This window comes from Lepidochelys olivacea (assembly GCF_965140295.1).
Source record: "Lepidochelys olivacea isolate rLepOli2 genome assembly, chromosome: 1".
NCBI classification, from domain to species: domain Eukaryota; kingdom Metazoa; phylum Chordata; order Testudines; family Cheloniidae; genus Lepidochelys; species Lepidochelys olivacea.
The window spans coordinates 60,897,150-60,916,790 of NC_140411.1; the positions used below are offsets into that span (position 1 = coordinate 60,897,150).

Here is a 19,641-nt window from a genome sequence, read left to right on the forward strand (position 1 = left end):
TGTGTACATCTATCTCTTGCCCCTTGTCTTATACTTAGATTGTAGGCCTTTGGAGGCAGGCACTGTCTTTTTGTTCTGTGTTTGTAATGTACATTGACTAGCACAATGGGGCCCTGGTCCATGACTTGGGATTCTAGCTGCTACAAATAAATACAAATGTAATACAAATAAACAATTATGGATATATCTAAAACTATAACTAACTGTAGCACCATTACAAACTACAGGTGACCATTTCTAACAGGAGCGACAGTATTTTAAAAACACATTACTCATGTTCTTGATAACTGCTCAAACTAAGAGCCCTGACAGCCACCAAAACTACTGTTCAGTAAGAATATGACCAGAGCTTGAAAACGGTCCTTAATACTTGCAAGCCTGAAGACTAAGTCTGGCAGCCTTGGTGAAAAACTCTCACACCACCAAGCCCCGTAAGACCTCACACACTGCAAAGTCACACCTATTTAATATAACTATAGGAGAGTGTTATATCTTTACCTCCTCAGCAACAAATCTACCCTCACCTTGTCTCCAAATAAAGATAACTTCTAACATACCCTTCACCCCCATTTTAATCAATATTTTTTCTCCATGTGGGCCACTCTGTTCATTCTCACCTCTGGGGGAAAAGGCAAGGGCTCCAAATTCTCTGCTCCTCCCTCCCTCCTTTAACAGAAGAGAAGAGAAGCAGCACCTGTGCCAATCTGTTTCACTGCTAACATCTGTCTACAAGAAATGACTTCAGGCCACTCTACTTCTTTTCTCCAATACCTTTCTGCTCCTTTCTTCCTACTTTTCCTCTTAGAAAGGTTTCAGTGACTTAAAAGAGCAAAATGCTTACTCCTACAGGACAAGTGGTTTTTCTCAAGCCATTTTCATTATCCAACAGTCTAGTTAACTTTAAAACAATTACACTTACATACTTTTCCCAAATACCTTATTTGGCCCTATTTTACCACTCAGGAGTATTGTGAGGATTTATATCTCTAACTCACTCTGAATACATAAAGTGATAAGTATTAATACATTCATTATTTAGCATTATTTCAGAATGCTTTCTATTTTTAATACTGTAGAACCAGAATAAATTTGGTATCAATTATTCTGATTAAAGTCTTTTCAAAAGCTAAATATCTGGTATATCCACAAAGTATTTGCATAAATGCAGGATAATTACACAAGTATTGTAGGTACTTTTTCCAAACTGTAGTGTTTTAGACATGAATGCACAGAACTTCACACTTTTCTGAAAATGGTGAACTTCACAGTATTTAATGCAGTTGTTTTCTAAGGGAGACTATATATGCTGTAGGTGCCAATAAGACATTTAATGCTAAGTTTAAATTAAAATTAAAAGAGTGCATTTGCCATATATAAATTTTTGTGACTACAAAATCAGCAATGTGAGCCATGTGAAGTTTATTACTGTCATAATAAAACTTAGGAGAAAAGATCAATGGATTGTTGCTATAATTAGCTATCAAGATTTGATTAGACAATACCAGGTAGAAAAGAGAAGATTACTTACCTGTAACTGGAGATTCTTTGAGATGTGTGGTCCCTGTTTGTATTCCACACATGGGTGCGCATATGTGCAATGCACATGAATCCAGAAGTGTTTCTTAGCAGTGTCCATTGACCAACATGTGCATAGTGCATCCCCTCATGCTCCTAGCCGAGAGGCTAATAGGTAGCGTGGGTCGACATTTCTCCAGTCTCGTTCTTACTGTTGTGGAATCCAGTCCGAAGCAGAGGGGATGGAAGGCGGGTAGTGGAATAAAGATAAGGACCACACATCTCAAAGAACCTCCAGGTCCAGGTAAGTAACCGCCTCCTCTTCTTTGAGTGATGGTCCCTAGGTGTATTCCACATATGGGTGACTCACAAGCAGAGATCAGCATGGAGGTAGGCGCAAGGATGCCAGTGGAGTGCAGTCTGCAGTACAGCTTTGCCTACGGTGGCATCTATAGCTTCCGCTTGCATGATGGCGCAGTGCGTTGTGAAAGTGTGGACAGTGCGCCACATTGCAGAACAGTAGATATCTTGCCAGGACACCTCCACTAGTGAGGCTGATGTGGCGGCTTGTGCTGGTGTAGAGCATGCTGTGACACTATCAGATGGGAGCGTGTTGGATTGGTTGTAGCTTTTGCAGATGCACCCCGACACTCATTTGGAGATGCATTGGTGTGAAAGGGCTTGACCCTTTGACCGCTCGGCAATGGCCACAAATAGCTTTGGTGATGCGCAAAAGGGTTGAGTCCTGCGTAGGTAGAACGCCGATGCATGGCAGATGTCCAAGGAGTGAAAAGCTCTGTCAGTGGGGGAAGCATGTGGTTTGAAGCAGAAAACCAGCAGATGGATGCTCTGATTTAAGTGAAATTCTGACACCACTTTTAGGAGGAATTTGGATTGGAACCATAAGGACACTTTGTCCCTGTGGAATATCAGGTAGGTGGGGTCCACCATCATGGCTGCTAGTTTACTGACCCATCTGGCTGAGGTAATGGCTACCAAGAATGTCACTTTCATTGAGAGGTGGCAGAGGGAGCATGTTGCCAGCGATTCAAAGCATGGCTTCCTGAGGATGGAGAGAACGAGATTAAGGTCCAATGGGGGTATGGGCTTGAGTACTGGTGGAAAGGTGTTAAGTAAACGCTTCATGAGGAGAATAGTGGTGGGGTGCATAAAGACCAAGGTGCGTCCACAGGAGCAAGAAAGGCACTAAATGCTGCCAGGTGCACTCGTATGGAACTGAGGGCTAGATAGTCATCGAGGACGACTGGAATAGACACCATGTTTAGTGAATGATGGGGGTAGCGGGCCCATATTGTGAAGCATTTCCATTTAGGTTGGTAGCAGGCTCTGGTGGAGTCTCTCCTGCTTTGGGTAAGGATCTGTCACATGGGGAGTCTATCTTTGACACCCATCCAAAAATCAAGATGTGAGGTGAAGAGAGCCCAGACGGGGATGACGAATATTCCCGCACTCTTGTGTGAGTAAATCAGGGAGTGTGCAGAGGCAAAGTGGTGTGCAGGTGGAGAGTGAGGAGGTCTGTGAACCAGAACTGATGGGGCCAGAATGGGGATACAAGTATGACAATGGCTCTGTCCTGTCGAACCTTGCGTAGCACCTGTCATAGGAAGGGAAAGCCATGGAGGGGGAGAGTGTCTCCCTGAGAGCTGTCCTCTGTTGCTCCCCAGAACAATAGCAGGGCAGCTTTCAATTCTTGGGAGTGGCAAAGAGGTCCCACAGGGGAGTGCCTCACTTTGCAAAGAAGTACTGGAACATGGCATCGTGTTGCTCCCACTTGTGATTGAGATAGAGTGTCCTGCTGAACATGTTGGCTATGGAATTCTGGCTTCCGGGTAGATGTGTGGCTTGAAGCATCACATTGTTCTTGATGCACCAGTTCCAAAGCTGGACCAACTAGCAGAAGGAAGGAGACCTGGCACCGCCCTGCTTGTTGATGTATTCCACTGCCACAATGTTATCGGAGAACATTTGGACATGGAGGGCCTAAACAAGTGGGAGGAAGGCCTGGAACGCTAACCAGTCTGCCCACAGTTCCAGCACATTTATGTACATCCTGGCTTCCTGTGGTGACCACACACCCTGACCTGTGTGTTGGTGTAAGTTGGCTCCCCACCCTGTGAGGGAGGCATCCACTGTGATGGTGGCCTGCAGTGTGGGAGGGGCGAAGGGAATATCAATCATAATCTGGGAAAGATTGGACTACCGTCTGAGGAAGGCCAGCACAGTCTGGGGAACGATGACCCTGGCACCCATAGGATCTTGGTTAGAAAGGAGCTAAGTTTGCAAACAATGCATATGGAGATGTGCGTGTGGTGTCATGTAGGTGCAGGCTGCCATACGTCCAAGGAGGGAGAGACAGCGGTGGACTGTGGTCTGTGATGCACATCTTTGAGGAGGGCTGTCAGCATTGTGAAGTGGTCTTCCGGGAGAAAGGCTTTCGCATGACAGAGTCAAGCTACACTCCAGTACAGTTGATCTCCTGTGTAGGCATCAACACTGACTTCTCCTCATTGACGCAGATACCCCTATTTACAACTATATGCACTGAATGAAAGCTACACTACTCCCATAGAAAACTAAGAGCACAAAGGAACAGGGGTTCTGACTCAGGCCATGTTAACAGTGGGTTAACAGTGAGGCGGCAAAGTTTGCAGACAATACTAAACTGCTCAAGATAGTTAAGACCAAAGCAGAATGTGAAGAACTTCAAAAAGATTTCACAAAACTAAGTGATTAGGCAACAAAATGGCAAATGAAATTTAATGTGGATAAATGTAAAGTAATGCACATTGGAAAAAAATAACCACAACTACACATACAACTAATTTAGCTACAACTAATCAGGAAAGAAATCCTGGGAGTCATCGTGAATAGTTCTCTGAAGACGTCCACACGGTGTGCAGCGGCAGTCAAAAATGTGAACAGGATGTTAGGAATCATTAAAGAAGGGGATAGAGAATAAGATGGAGAATATCTTATTGCCCTTATATAAATCCATGGTACGCCCACATCTTGAATACTGCATACAGATGTGGTCTCCTCATCTCCAAAAAGATATACTGGCATTAGAAAAGGTTCAGAGAAGGGCAACTAAAATGGTTAGTGGTTTGGAATGGGTCCTGTATGAGGAGAGATTGAAGAGACTAGGACTTTTCAGCTTGGAAAAAGGAGACAAAGGGGGGATGTGATAGAGGTATATAAAATCATGAGTGGTGTGGAGAAAGCGAATAAGGAAAAGTTATTTACTTGTTCCCATAACATAACAACTAGGGGCCACCAAATGAAATTAATGGGCAGCAGGCTTAAAACAAATAAAAGGAAGTTCTTCTTCACACAGCGCATAGTCAACCTGTGGAACTTCTTCCCTGAGGAGGTTGTGAAGGCTAGGACTATAAAAGGGTTTAAAAGAGACCTAGATAAATCCATGGAGATTAAGTCCATTAATGGCTATTAGCCAGGATGGGTAAGGAATGGTGTTCCTAGCCTCTGTCTGTCAGAGGGCAGAGATGGATAGCAGGAGAGAGATCACTTACAGATTCATAGATATTAAGGTCAGAAGGGACCATTATGATCATCTAGTCTGACCTCCTGCACAAGGCAGGCCACAGAATCTCACCCACCCACTCCTGCGAAAAACCTCTCACCTATGTCTAAGCTATTGAAGTCCTCAAATCGTGGTTTAAAGACTTCAAGGAGCAGAGAATCCTCCAGCAAGTGACCCGGGCCCCATGCTACAGAGGAAGACGAAAAACCTCCAGGGCCTCTTCCAATCTGCCCTGGAGGAAAATTCCTTCCTGACCCCAAATATGGCCATCAGCTAAACCCTGAGCATGTGGGCAAGATTCACCAGCCAGATACCCAGGAAAGAATTCTCTGTAGTAACTCAGATCCTACCCCATCTAGCATCCCATCAAAGGCCATTGGGCCTATTTACCATGAATAGTTAAAGATCAATTAATTGTCAAAATCATGTTATCCCATCATACCATCTCCTCCATAAACTTATCAAGTCAGATAGGTCTTTTGCCCCCACTGCTTCCTTTGGAAGTCTATTCCAAGACTTCACTCCTCTGATGGTTAGAAACCTTTGTCTAATTTCATCTAACCTAAAAAACTCAGCCAGTAGTCATCAATACAAACTTGATCATTACCCTGTTAGGTTCACTCCCTCTGCTAGCACCTAGCATTGGCCTCTGCTGGCAGACAGGATACTGGTCTGGACAGACCTTTGGTCTGACCCAGTATGGCCATTCTTATGTGGCGATAAGAGGGAACTTGAGAGGCATCAACCAGCACTATCTATTATATCCTCGGCTGGGAGCATGAGTGGACGCACAACATATGTGCGGGTCAATAGACACCGCTAAGAAACGCTTCTGGACTCAGGCACATGGTGCACCTGCACAGCCACATGTGGAATATGTGCAGGGACCATCATTCAAAGCAGAATCGATGCTTTTTCATATCTTCTGTAAGAGTTTATTTTTATTTTAGCCTATGATGTATTCATATACATAATTAACAGAGGACAGAAAAATCCTACTAGCAATTGGCTTCTGCTTTATGGAAGCTAATAAAATGAGCAACATAGCCGGTGATGTTTCCGAAGAGATGCACGGAAAACATAGAGAGAAAAAGAGCCATCATAAGTGACAACATACAGAAAAAACAGTAAAGTTAACTTACCTCAAATTTAAGTAAGTCAGCATTTGTAAATTCACTATGGCATCTGGAATAATTTTAATACAATTGTGGTATAAATTTAGTGTTTCCAGTGACACAAAATGGCACAGCTCCATAGGAACATCAGTTAATCTATTCTTGGACAGATCTGAGGAGAGAAAAAGAAAAAGCACATTTTTGAAACATCAAAAATATATACTTTAAACAGATATATTTCATTATTAAAATAAATATTGCCATCATAGGCATAAAAGAGGGAACTATCGATATTTTTCATAATTCAGAACAAAATTATTAATAACCCCTAGAAGCTTGAAATTGAAGTCTGTTACATATTGAATATGAAATATCAAATATTAAATTGCCTGTTATTCAATTTAATTAAAATAATTATTCACTGGACTCAAGATGTTAAGAAAAACCACCATCATATTAGATTTGAAAGCATAACTTCTGAAATTTGCACTTTATAGCAACAGAATGTATCCAAAGATTAATACCAGCTGTGTAGATACTGATTAGCAGCTGTTATCAATAAGTCTATCCACTTTCTAATAGTTATAGAAATGTATTCCTTAATAGTAACCAATATTATATTACTTAAAGGCACAGTCAATGTTAGTTTGATCATCTATTTTCTGGGATTGATGTATAACTTTTTCAAGAACAACAAATGAAGAGGCAATACAGTAAGTATACAGAAGGACTGTCTGATCCATCAGGCAAAAGGCCATATCTGACAACAGGTAAATATGTTAAAACTCTTCTGGGAAAAGACTGTCTTCCTAAGCGTGTGTACAACATATACCATAGTGAGACCCAGATCCTGGCTAGGAACCTATAGTTTTACTGCAATTCTAATTATTAATAAAAATAATGCTATAGTTAATTTATTTGAAGTCCAACTGGATTGCCAATTACCTATACAACTCCTTTGCTGTTAACTTGAAGAACAAAATATTTTAGGTTAGTAGTTTTTTGTTTTGTTTCTTGTTTTAAGAACACGCAAAGAACACATTGGTGGGAAAAAATGTAATAATAAAGGTAGCTTAATTCTGATCAAACCTGTCAGTGTCTTTAAATACAGAAAATTATGTCCAAATTTGACAGGTACCCAGTTCATAAAGTACTGAGTCACGCATGCATGTGTGCAGCAACATTAGTTAAACAAAAAGGAGTGGCACTTCACATGACATCACTCTTCACTGAACAGTGCGATAAACCTTCACCATCCTGACTAGAACAAATAGACTTTTTCTACTACATCTTCAAATTCTGGTACCTCACAAAAAATGAGATACACAAATGTAGCAGCATCAAGACTGCAGCTGCTCATATTTCAGAGCATTCATGCTTCAGTACTAACAGTATGACTAATATGCTCCCTCCTACACAGCTGAATAGCTACTGTGCTTAACCCCTCAAGAAAAGTAGTTCTTATTTCTGAAGCAAGTTGCTACAAAGGTCTTCCAAGTACCAGATTTTACTTCTGACTGAGTATTATTTTGTCAACACGTTTTTAGAGTACATACTGATCATCTTTTGTGTAAGGCTATTTCTTCACAATTAAAGAAGATGAAACTTGATTATCCAACCCATTCTTCTGGTTCCTGAAAATTCAGTTCCTAGGTTTAATTTCAGCACACTTTACTCCTGGGGGCATTCTATGCCAAAAAAGTAAAAATTCTGCAAAATTCAGCAAATTTTGTCAAAACAACACTACATAATCACACCAGTTTCAATTAATTTGAAACTAAGAATGGCCATACTGGGTCAGACCAGCTCCAAATAACAGAATTGTGGATCTTAGAAAAGAGCCAAATCCTGCAGCCACAGAATTGTGGAGTCTTCAAGCCTCTGTGTAAGATGAATGTAGCGGTTCAGCCACTGCACTTTCAAAGAGATGTAATAGCATCAGTTTACACTCTCTCCACATGTTCAAGATGATCTCCATAACCATAAGGGCTAGAAATAGTATTTTAATTAAAGCTGACATTCTAATGAACAATTCTGCAGCAAGGAGTAAATTTCATGGCTAATTATGTGACTGCAGAATCATGGAATACAGGGGAGACAAGGATATATATACTATGAATTACTGAGCATATCATGTAATAGAAAAGTTAATGGTCATAACTCAGCAGCCGTTCATGGTCAGCTTGCCTACCTAGCTGGTACAAGACCAAAAACTCCTTTGTGAGAGGCTCACACAATTTGCAGCTTGACATGTCTCAAATTCAGGCCTTAAATCACTGATATGCATAATATTATACTATTAACATTTTAATACACGGAATGTATCAGCACAACAAGCGTCATTGAGGACATAATTTAGCCAGAAGAACCTCTCTTATTGATAAGGAAACTACCCATGGAAGTATATGTTAAAATGAAAATTCCTGCCACAATTTAGACCTACCAAATAATGCATTTGTTAAAATGTATTTAGATTACCTACATTATGTAGTCATGACAACCTTTACATAACTTCTTTATTTCTGCAACCATGAAAATCAATGGGATTACTTGCATAATAAGCTACTCTTCAAATGTCATGTCGCAGAATCAGAGCATGTAACTCATGGTTACTAGTGCAAACCAAATTTACAGCTACAGTGAAAGTGGAACAACGGAAGTATAAAATAAGAAAAACAAAATTTGTACAATAATCTTTCTAAAGAAAATGGGGCAAATGGTGGTGTGGTATAAAACTGCAACTTGTACTGGCTTGGGATGGCCTGTGTAAGTCATTTGAGGCTCTGTCACTATTTAGAAATGTGATTATCCACACCTTGTGCCAAGAAAAGAAAAAAAACATCTCACAGGCAAGAAATATTGTTTTTTATTTTGAAAAGACTTTTGTGTATTGTAAGATGACAACATACAACTGCTTTAAGAGTGGCAAAGAACTATTAGAGAAGTAAGAATACAAATTCTCCCCCTCCATCCGCTATTCTCTGTATCACAGATTTGCACGTGAAACAGTTATAACAAAAGAGCCCTCTTTTGCTGGTTTCCTTATCTGTTCATCAGCATCTTTCATGACAACAGGTAGGAAAACCAAACATTTCAAATTTGGAGGACAGTCCACAGAAAGTTATAACAACCTAAGTAAATTAAAATTTTTAGACTCAACCATTTTATCCTGGCTGTTTAATTATATGTTAAGACAGTGATACTCAGACTGTGGCTCATGAGCCGCAAGTGGCTCTTTGACATGTCTCCTGCAGCTCTTTGCAGCACATAATATTAAAACAATGTGTGATTTAATTAACAACCAATCAGGATGCTTTTACTGTGTTATTAACCAATTAAGTTATCAAGTTTTTAATTTATCTGCTGTGAGAATTATCTAGATATATGAACTAAATATTTCCCGTCATACTGTTTAAATATGAATAGTATTATCATAAATGTAACAATGAATTCACACTACTGTGGCTCTTTTGGGTAATGTTGATCCCTAATTTGGCTCCTGAACCACTGTGGTCTGAGCATCACTGTGTTAAGAATTCATTTTAATTCATACACACTTAATTTATATCAGTTTTAGACATGCAAGACCTGGATGTTGACAAGTTAATGGATGATTTGAGGCTATTTAATCATGTATGCTGTTCAATTGTAACTAATTTTTTTGAAAAAAAAATCATGACAGTCAATAAAGAAAATTAACCTAGATTTCACTAAGGTGGTTATGAAACTAACTTGCTAGTATGTAGTGGGTAACTGCCTTCTTTCAATATATTTTCATTAGTCCATAAGCTAAACATTGTAACTCTAGTAAATGCTAATAAATTCTTACCACACATTTCAGACTTTGTCTTAAAAGTGAAATTAACCTTTTGATTAATGTTATTTTCTATATTGATTTAACTATGTTAAAATTTCTGAGAACAAGGATTAATCTAAGGAATGCTCTTCATACTAACACAGCTGACAACAGAATTAAACAAAAGCCTTCCTGTTGTACTTGGGATAATTAGGTATATGGTGAATTATGTATACAAAAGAGGAAGTGAAAACATTTGTTATATCCTTCTGTTATCACAACTGAAGGATAAGGTCATACAACATTTTGGTGTTTTTATGTCTTTTATTGTCACCTAAATGAACCATGGCCACAACACAAAACAAAAGAAAGGACTAAATCACATATGTGAGTGTATACACAAACACACTAAAAAGAAGAAAGCACAGAATAAGTGTATTAAACCTACAGGCCTTCTTCAGGAAATATCTGTTGACAGTTGCAATTCAACTTGTCAGCACAAATTCTAAAAGTCCTTCCCTTGAGACGAAGAGTGCTGCTCAGCTAACAGTTGTATTTAATTACTAACATTCTGTCTTCTTGGGTTGCACGCCTACAAACAAAACTAGGCAGGGTTTTGGGGAAGGTTGATGATATGTTTCTGCAAAGGTGAAACGAACTTTTTTATTCCTTGGACTTATTAGCTAATAAGTTTCACATCCGCACATGATTATTTCATGCTGCTGGGTGGTCATCATCATGTAATTGTACATTTGCTTAATTGTTAAGGTGCATGGTTTTTATTGTTGTTTACCTCAACCGAGCATACATTGACAGGAAATAATGATGGAAATATTACTGCTGTCAGCTGGGCCTGCTGACAGCACTCTTGACTTGGAACCCAGGTTCAAGTCACAAGACAGACAAGCAAAAGCAACTGTCACATGGAAGTAGTTTAGCAAACTTATGCATGTGGACAAAGAAAATTGTCCATTGATTCATCAGTCACAGCTCCTGCCTACAGAACACAAGTCCCTTTTAGCCCCAATTGTGGCTACGTACAGGATGCAGAGAGTCTTGTCACTAGATTAAGGGGTCCACTAATTTAGAGTTGTGTCTGGTCGCTGTGACACCACAATGCAATATTTAAGGAGCGCTGCTCTGTTATATATGTTCCAGTTTGATATAATAATAAACCAAATCCTCCATTCCCTGTCCTTGGAAGTTTTCCGTGTGAAAATTAAAAAATCCCATCTCTTAAAAACTGATGGTGGGAAGAACACAGGAATAATATGCACAAGCTAAACACTACCTCAATAAACAAATGAACAGGTTTTTAATCTGTGGCTGTGTAGAAACTCTTGCAAAGTGCTTAATTACTTTTATATTTAGTGGTACTGTGCTACCAGTTTTTATTTTATTATTATATCCTTTGGGTAATCCATAAATGTAGTTTCCATGATGATGTGGTCTGTTAATAGAGTTTTTCTTGGATGGGAATAAAAGATTCTGGCTTAAATAGAGGATTCCAGTACCCATGAGTGGTTCAGCCTCAAGTGAATTTGCATAGCACCTCAAATAAATTTCAATAAAAATGTTATAGCACACTTGTCTTTTTGTTCATGCCACAGTTGACAAACTCTTCAGAAAACTTTTTCAAAAAATGATTTAAAATGTACACCTTAACATTTTAAACACTCTAAGCATTTCCAAAAATAGCTTTTCTGTATAAGAAATGAAATAAGGAACCAGTTCACAAACCTCTTCTCTGTCTGCAACTCCCAAGCCCCACTTGTTTCCAAATATCACTGCCTCAGAACACCCTCACTCAGTGATCTGAAGACCCACTGCTTAGCTGGTGGAAGTCCAGAAAGCAGCTAGAAGAATGAGTCTCCAGGTGGGTGAAAATAAAAAGAAAGTTACTGGATCCAAGCTTTCACTAATGGGAGGGAGAGAAAGAGGCAGCTGTGCGCTATCAACTGGAATATTACAAGGATTACAGGGCACAAGATGTCAAAAGGTGAAAAATAAACATAAATTGTTCCATGATTTGTAGTTCATTCAATGGCTGCCAAAGTAAAGAAGTGTATTTAATAGTTATCAAGACCATAGATGCTGTCAGGGTTGCTGAAACAATTTTTATAGTGGGGGTGCTGAGAGCCATTGAACCAAACTGTAAACCCTATGTATAATGGAAACCACTTCAAGCCAGGGGGCACGGCAGCACCCCCGGCACCTATGCATGTAGACTTCACCTGAGCGCACCACTTCTATATGTACATAAATATAAAATGGTTTAAAATAGAAAAATAATAATCATGAAGCAGCTTCTTAAGCTTTTTAATTGATGTACACAAATAATTCATTGTAGCTGATGCCAAGAGATTTTCAAATGGCTTCTGGCTTCAAAAAGTCTTTCACCTGCCAAAAGCCAGTTTGCTAAATCTCCAAAATAAAGTAACAATATGCAAAAAAATAAGCAAGTCACACTAGAAAAACACTAGATAGAATCTTTATCGTGAAACAGTCAGCATAATTTTGTTGCAATTATTTTGTTCTTGAATGAGAAATAGTATTGTACTAAGCTGGAAACTGGACAAGAATCTAATATAGTACCTAAAATATACTTCCTTGGCTATGTGTAAGCAACAATAAAAAAATAGCTAATGTAGATTAGAAAATAAGGTAAATTCTTGGAGGCCTTTTTATGATGTACTTGTACAGTGTCTAGCACAATGTGTTCTTGGACCATGTATTACTGTAACAATGTAATAAATGAATAATAATAAATTATTATTATTATTAATTATATTATTAATGGTCTTCAGGACAGGGACTGTGTCTACCTTTGTTTGCACAATTTTGCAATGGAATACTAACCCTGATTGGGGTTTTTGAGTGTAACTGCAATACAAATAAACCATCACTAGATAAAACCGCATTCAAGGTAGCTGCTAAAGAATTTATATACAATGTAAACTTCATTTCCATTACAGTGAGCCAAAACAAAACTGTATGTCAAAAGAGTTAATCTTGCATTAAGAATTCTAACATTAAATTTCTCCTGTATGATTATCAAAGTGCTGCTATATGATTATTTTTTGTCGAAAGAGACAAATTAGTGACTCAATATTTCATATTAATCATAGGATATACTGAAGGAAATAAAAACCAGTTTATACAGGTTAGAACAACAACAATTAAGTAATGAATTGTCATATCCCATTCGTCTTTTTCCTGATAAGGAAAGCAAGTGATCAACTACCAGTATAACTTTCCCTTTTTGAATCATTACCAGGAGATGGTCTTGTGTGGAGAAGCTGCTTCATTCCATCCTATACCCATATAAAATTTTCTTTCCAAACTGTAGTGAATGTTATCCTCCTCCAACAAAAAAATGTTACACATTCTTTAGGAAAATATTAGCATGGCGTAACTCTTAAGGCAAGCTATATAACCTGAAGATCAGGCTTGTGAGTTTTCATTGATGGCAGAAAGGCAGGAGGTTTGGATAGCATATTTAACAAGTAATATAATTGTAGAAGTAAACTTAGTATTGATGCTGCTGTAATCTAATGCGGCTTTATGTTTTGTCTCAGGCTATGTATACACTACCACTTATGCAGGTATAACTTATGTTGCTCAGGGGTGTGAATAAGCCACCTCCCTGAGCGACATAAGTTACGCCAACCTAAGCGCCAGTGTGGACAGCGCTATGTCGGTCCCTGGGGGTGGATTAATTAAGTCGATGGAAGAGCTCTCTCCTATCTGCTTAGAGTGGCTACACTAGACAGCTTACAGCTGCGCAGCTGCAAGCTCTGGTGTAGCCATAGCCTCAGTCTCTGCAACTATTTTCTGTCTCTGTAAGGCTATGTTTACACTACCACAGTAAGTTGACCTATGCTACGCAACTCCAGCTACGTGAATAACGTAGCTGGAGTCGACATACCTTAGGTCGAATTATCGCGGGGTCTACATCGCGAGGGGTTGGTGGGAGAAAATCTCCTGTCGACGTACCTTACTCTTCTCGTCAGGAGTAGAGTACAGGGATCGACTGGAGAGCGATCTGCAGTCGATTTCACGGGTCTTTACTAGACCCGCTAAATTGACCGCCAGTGGATCAAACTCAGAGCATCGATCCCTACTGTAGTGTAGACCTGCCCTTAGAGTCAGGGAGTTAACTACGTTTCCACAGCGTCCTACAGGACGAATGGCAACTAGCAATCATAGCACTTCCAGTGATGTCATCATGGTCATGAAAAAGTGGGAAGAATACTTCCATTTGAGTCAACTAAAGAAAACATTTTGTTTGATAGACATTATTATAACAAATACCGAAGGACCAAGAGAATAAGATGTATAGAAAGGGCTGCATTCCGGCAGGCTTGGTGGTAAGAGTTTTAAAATATACTTCTGATTTCATATGAGAAAAAAATGTAATGTTGAAACTAAGGTTACTAATACAGACCCCCCCCAAAAAAAATTTATTTATTTTTAAAAGGGCACATTGACAACTCTTGGGCCCCAGGATTGATCTCTGGAAGGTAACCATCACTAGTGTAATCCTGTATGCCCACCAAGGTACAAATACTGATTGACAACACTGTAATGTATTGTTCGTACTGTGCTCAAATACATGAAGGTGGCTTGCAGAATAATTAGACCGGATGAACATCCCACAGACCTAGCTATGTAAATTTTAGACATGTCATAACAAGAGTTTGGACAGGGTCACATAAATAAGACTATGTAGTAACTCTGCTAGTTCATGCACACTTCCTAAAGATCACTGTTTTGTATTGTGGTCACTCCCCATATTACAGTTAACATAAGAATTAACTTTGAAAATATTGGCCTCACTGTCACAGTTAATGTAAAACCATACCATTGATGGAGCAAATTTCAGAAGAAAGAATATATATTTTTGCTGGGCCTGTCGCTTAATCGCAGTTAACCTATGTGATTAACTCAAAACAAATTAATGCTTTTTTTTTTTTAAACAAGCATTAATCGCACACCTTTGGAGATGGGACGTGGCGGCGGCTGGGTGCAGAGGGAGGCATTGGCTGTGGCAACAAGCAGGAGACAGCCAGGGAGAAGAGACTGCAGGCAATTTGGGAGAGCTGGTTAAACACCTTCTTGGGACAGAGAGGTGCCCGGCTCCCCCACTGTCTGCACTCTCCCCTCCCCACTGGACAGGGCTGGCCTTAGAGGAGGGTGAGGGGGGCCGCCGCCCAGGGCACCGTGCTCAGGGGGTGCGTTGCTGCGTACCTCCGGGGCAGGGATGTGCCTCCTCCCACTGACCTGCTCCACTGCTGCTCCCGCCTCCTCCCCCATGGAGCCACCTTTGGGCAAGCTGCTCCAGACCAGAAGCCTGCCTCCTGTCTGCTGCGCAGAGCGGGGGCAAAGGGACTGATGTTGGGGTGTCCCCCTCTCATGTACCCGGTCACTGCTGAGCTGGGGTTGGGGAACAGTGGGAGCCTGTCTGCTGCTGGCTCAGGAGTGAGTGCTGCAGACAGCATCTGCCAATGGCTGAAAAACATTCAGGGTCCTGAGTGCTCTGCTTAAAGAGACAGTGCTCCCCAATGCATACACATTCCCCCCGCCCCTCCCTCACCCCGCGACACACACACTTCTCCCTGACACACACACAAATGCAAATATTTGTAATAAAAATAAATAATATAAAGTGAGCACTGTACACTTTGCATTCTGTGTTATAATTGAAATCAATTTTTTAAAATGAAGAAAACATTCCAAAATATTGAAATAAATGGTATTCTACTGTTAACAGTGCGATTAAAACTGCAATAAATTGTGGCTTAATCTCACAATTAATCACAATTCGTTTTTTAATCGTTTCACAGACCTAATTTTTGCATCCCTCCCCCAATAATGTTGTGAACTAGCATGTTAACAACTCAGTACACTCTCTCCCTGGCCCTGGAAATAGAAAATGAGCTCTTTCACTCCTCCTTGTTCCATCTGCTGCCATTCAACATCCTGTCATGTGGATGGCGAACGTGAGTGATTAAGTTAACCAGTGATATTCGGACAGTTTAATAGTAATTTCCCAGTGAAGCTCAGCTTTATATTGACAACCCTAATTTACCACTCACCAATGTAATAAACCACAACAGTGATCAGCAGGGATCTAACCCAGAATCATCACCATCAAAACCACAGGCCTCTTCCATGTGAGAAAAAAGAAAAAAAAGTGAGCTCTGAGAAGTGCACACTGCATAATCAGTCACTGGAGCCAGCCGCTAGAGGGAGTCCTGATCTCACACACTAGAGTAGTATGTTACACCAGCATTTATTAATATATAACAATGCAACTTGCTTTTAAAGAAGTGAGGGATAGGGCAGAAGAAGGGCTAAAAACATATGCAAAGTCAAACTCAACTACACAGAACTCATTTTGTGAACCTATTATTTCATACAATGATTTTCAAAATCTGATGCAAATCACCTCCATTTATAACTATTATCACAGCAAATTAATATACTGAATTCTGTTAAGATAACAATCCTATAGAAAGTTTTCCTGTACAGTGGCCATGCTGAAAAGTTTTCCAATATTGCCTTAGATAATATAACTAGAGAACTTTAATTCACTATTGAGGTATTCCCTAGATATTTGCAAATACTGAGCTATCAAAATCTAGCTATTTAAGGCAACTGGCACATTCTAAAGCTTTATTTATGTTTTACCAACACCTTGATATACTGTTTTACACACTCCCATTTCCTGACCTTATAACCCACCTCATGTGCCATACTTCTTTATTTCATCAAACTTTAAAAACTGCTAAACATGCTGCTTTTCTACTGCATACTGCCCTGTAACCCCCAATAAGAATTGCCAAAGCAAGTACAACAGATGTATATTCTACACTTCCTCTCAGGCAGTACACTACACCCGATATTCAAAGCATGCAGCAATAATAATATTACGGATAACATGATGTCCTATGACACCTTGATAAAGGCCAAATATTTAAGCAAGTGGAAGCATTTGGTTTGAACATAAATCACTAAGGCCCTATTGCTCCCTTCTTCTGTGAAGTGCAGGGTAACAAAAAAGAATGGGGGGGGGGTCATAAAAGCCCCTGATGCCACTGAAGGTACTGAGGGAGTGGCTATATGGTATATTCCCATTCCCTTGGAGCTCGTGGAAGCCCCACTGCCCAAAAGAACTACTACACAAATCTGGGTTGGCTGGGTGGAGAGAAATACACCTGCAAGAAATCTACAGCATAGATATTGCCATGTTACACATTATCTTCCCCCCTCAAGAGGAATGAGTGCAAGATGGTTTGGAGCACCTGGTGGTAGAGAACCCATGGAAGCATGGTTCCTGAGGGAGCTGTGTTGACATAAAGAATGTGGGTAGGAACTGCTGTGGAAGCACAGGCCCTTCATCGAAATGCCCTTTAGAACCATGTGATTTCCTCCTTTACATAGCCAAGAATCAGTAGACTAGGAGATCCACGCACCCTGCCATTTGATGATCTTTAGAAATTTGTGATATGAAACTCACCGAGTTAACTGACTGTCAGACAGTTCTTCCCATGGGGAAGGCATGAGAGGACCTCTAAACTTTCATATTCCTTAGTAAGCAATTAATTTTGATAAGGGGATTAACAGATTACTCCTGGGGGAATTCTGCACCACTGTGCATGTGCATAATTAATGAGCCATACATATTTTTAATTTTTGCGCAGAAAAAAGCTTCTGCCGGAAAGTTACTGCAATTCTGCCTTTTGCCCACCAGAGGGCGCTATAGCATTAGAACAGAGCAGAAGCTCCCAGCCAGCTAGGAAAGAGAAAGAAACTGCCTTCTTCACAGTGCCTGTTGGGCCAGGTTAGGAGACAGGGATATGGGGAGACAGACAGTGTGGGGCTGCTGGGGGGGTCAGACAGGAGCTCATAAGGACTAGTGGGGGAGTGCAGACTTGGGCAGGGGCTGAATGGGAGTGGAGGCGCAGGGCCACAGGGGGGAGGTAGGCGCAGAGCCACATGGGGATGGAGGAGGGGCTGCAGCGTCACATGGGGATGGGAAGGTGGCTGAGTGGGGGCACAGACACACATGGAGAAAGGGGAAGGGGCATAGGGCCACATAGGGACAGGGAGTGGCTGATTGGGGGCATAGAGACACATGGGGACAGGGAGAGGGGCTGCAGGGCCACATGGGGATGGGGGGAATGGGTGTCTGAGTGGGAATGTAGGGACACATGGGGGTGCAGACACACATGGGGATAGGGGCAGATGTGCCTGACTGAATGGGAGAGGCTAGGAGTCAGCCAGGGTCTGCATGGGGGAAGCTCCCTAACAATCCCTCCCCACTCTCCAAAAAAACCATAATTTCCCACCCATACCCAACAACCCGCCAAGTTTACAGCCAGGCTCCTTCCCAGCAATTTACTTCCCATATTGTGTGCAGAATTTTTAATTTTTTGTTGCAGAATTTTTCAGCGCACAATTCCCCCAGGAGTAACAGATGTACTGCTCCAGTGCTGGGTTAGCTAGCTGTTGTAGCAAGTAAAAGCACTGAGAGCATCCTCGCAGACTGAACCCAATGGGTCATTATGGGTAATTTCCCATCTTCAAAGCCATCAAATGCAGCGGCCCACAAAGCTCAAACTTCTGCCCCATCCTATTCAACATTTATATTAAGATGTTGAGGCAGCTAATGGGACAACACAGGCTCAAGTGCCCACAACATATGTGAACAATACCCAGCTCTACATCTCTTATATCAAACCATCTCCAAGCTTTGAATGCACCATTGAAACCATGCCCTGGAAGGAGAGCTGGCTGAAGCTGACCACAAGAAAGACTAAGACCTGCACTAGCTCCTTACCGAATACATGGTCCAATTCCAGGTCTCTTTTCCTGATATTCAAAGTCCTCATAGGACTGGCTTTAGCTTCCTGAGAGACACACTTCCTCCATGACACTGGTATCCCACAAATTACATTCCATGGGAGCAATTAAACTGTTGACTAAGGGGGAAGACTCCTGAGAGTACTTAGCACAAGATAGGATTTTCATAGGAGCTGTCAAGGACTATGGAATGGTTTTAGTCAAGAATTTGCTCCCACCTGATGCAAAGGAATTTTTTTATTGTTATTAATTTTCACAAGTTGTTCAGCTGCTACAGTTACAAGAGGCAATATAACAAAATACTCAAATAGGCAGAGATTGGCAGTCTGCAATACAGTGTATGAAACCATATATAATTCTGCAGACAAATTTTTCAGAAAAAAAACCTTGCTCAATTTTCTTCTCTCATTTCAACATAGTAGAAACAAAGAGTAAATTGTCTGTGAATCTACTTATGCCTGAAGTCTCAAAATTTGCATTCAGCCAAGATGAGACTGATAGAGACATTCTGATGATAGCGATATATACTGTAAGTCACACTGTGGGAACACTGACTTGTACAATTGCAAACAATTTTTTTTAAAACAAATGAATTTTTAATTTACAAGATATATTAAGAGTTTACAAATGCCTTAAATCATAGAAAATTGATCAGAAGTCCTGGGAATTTTCCTCCATCTTATATTAGCCAGAGGGAAAAAAAGTTTAAAATTCATATAAAATGAGCTATTTTACAATAAAGAAAGCAAATCTGTGGAATTTCATGAATTACTCAGATGAAAATT

The 19,641-nt window shown here is 40.4% G+C and overlaps 1 protein-coding gene across 6 annotated transcripts in view; it reads right to left on the reverse strand.

Moving 5' to 3' along the window:
- The window catches only part of LRCH1 (leucine rich repeats and calponin homology domain containing 1), a 232,464-nt gene that overhangs the window by 109,634 nt on the left and 103,189 nt on the right, over positions 1-19,641 (reverse strand). For all 6 annotated transcript variants that reach the window (XR_014710349.1, XR_014710350.1, XR_014710351.1 and 3 more), the window contains exon 2: positions 6,220-6,364. Coding sequence is in view for 3 of the 6 variants with exons in the window: in XM_084619897.1 (XP_084476023.1) it covers positions 6,220-6,364 (145 nt within the window). In the remaining 3 variants the exon portion in view is untranslated. The remainder of the gene's footprint in view (positions 1-6,219; positions 6,365-19,641) is intronic.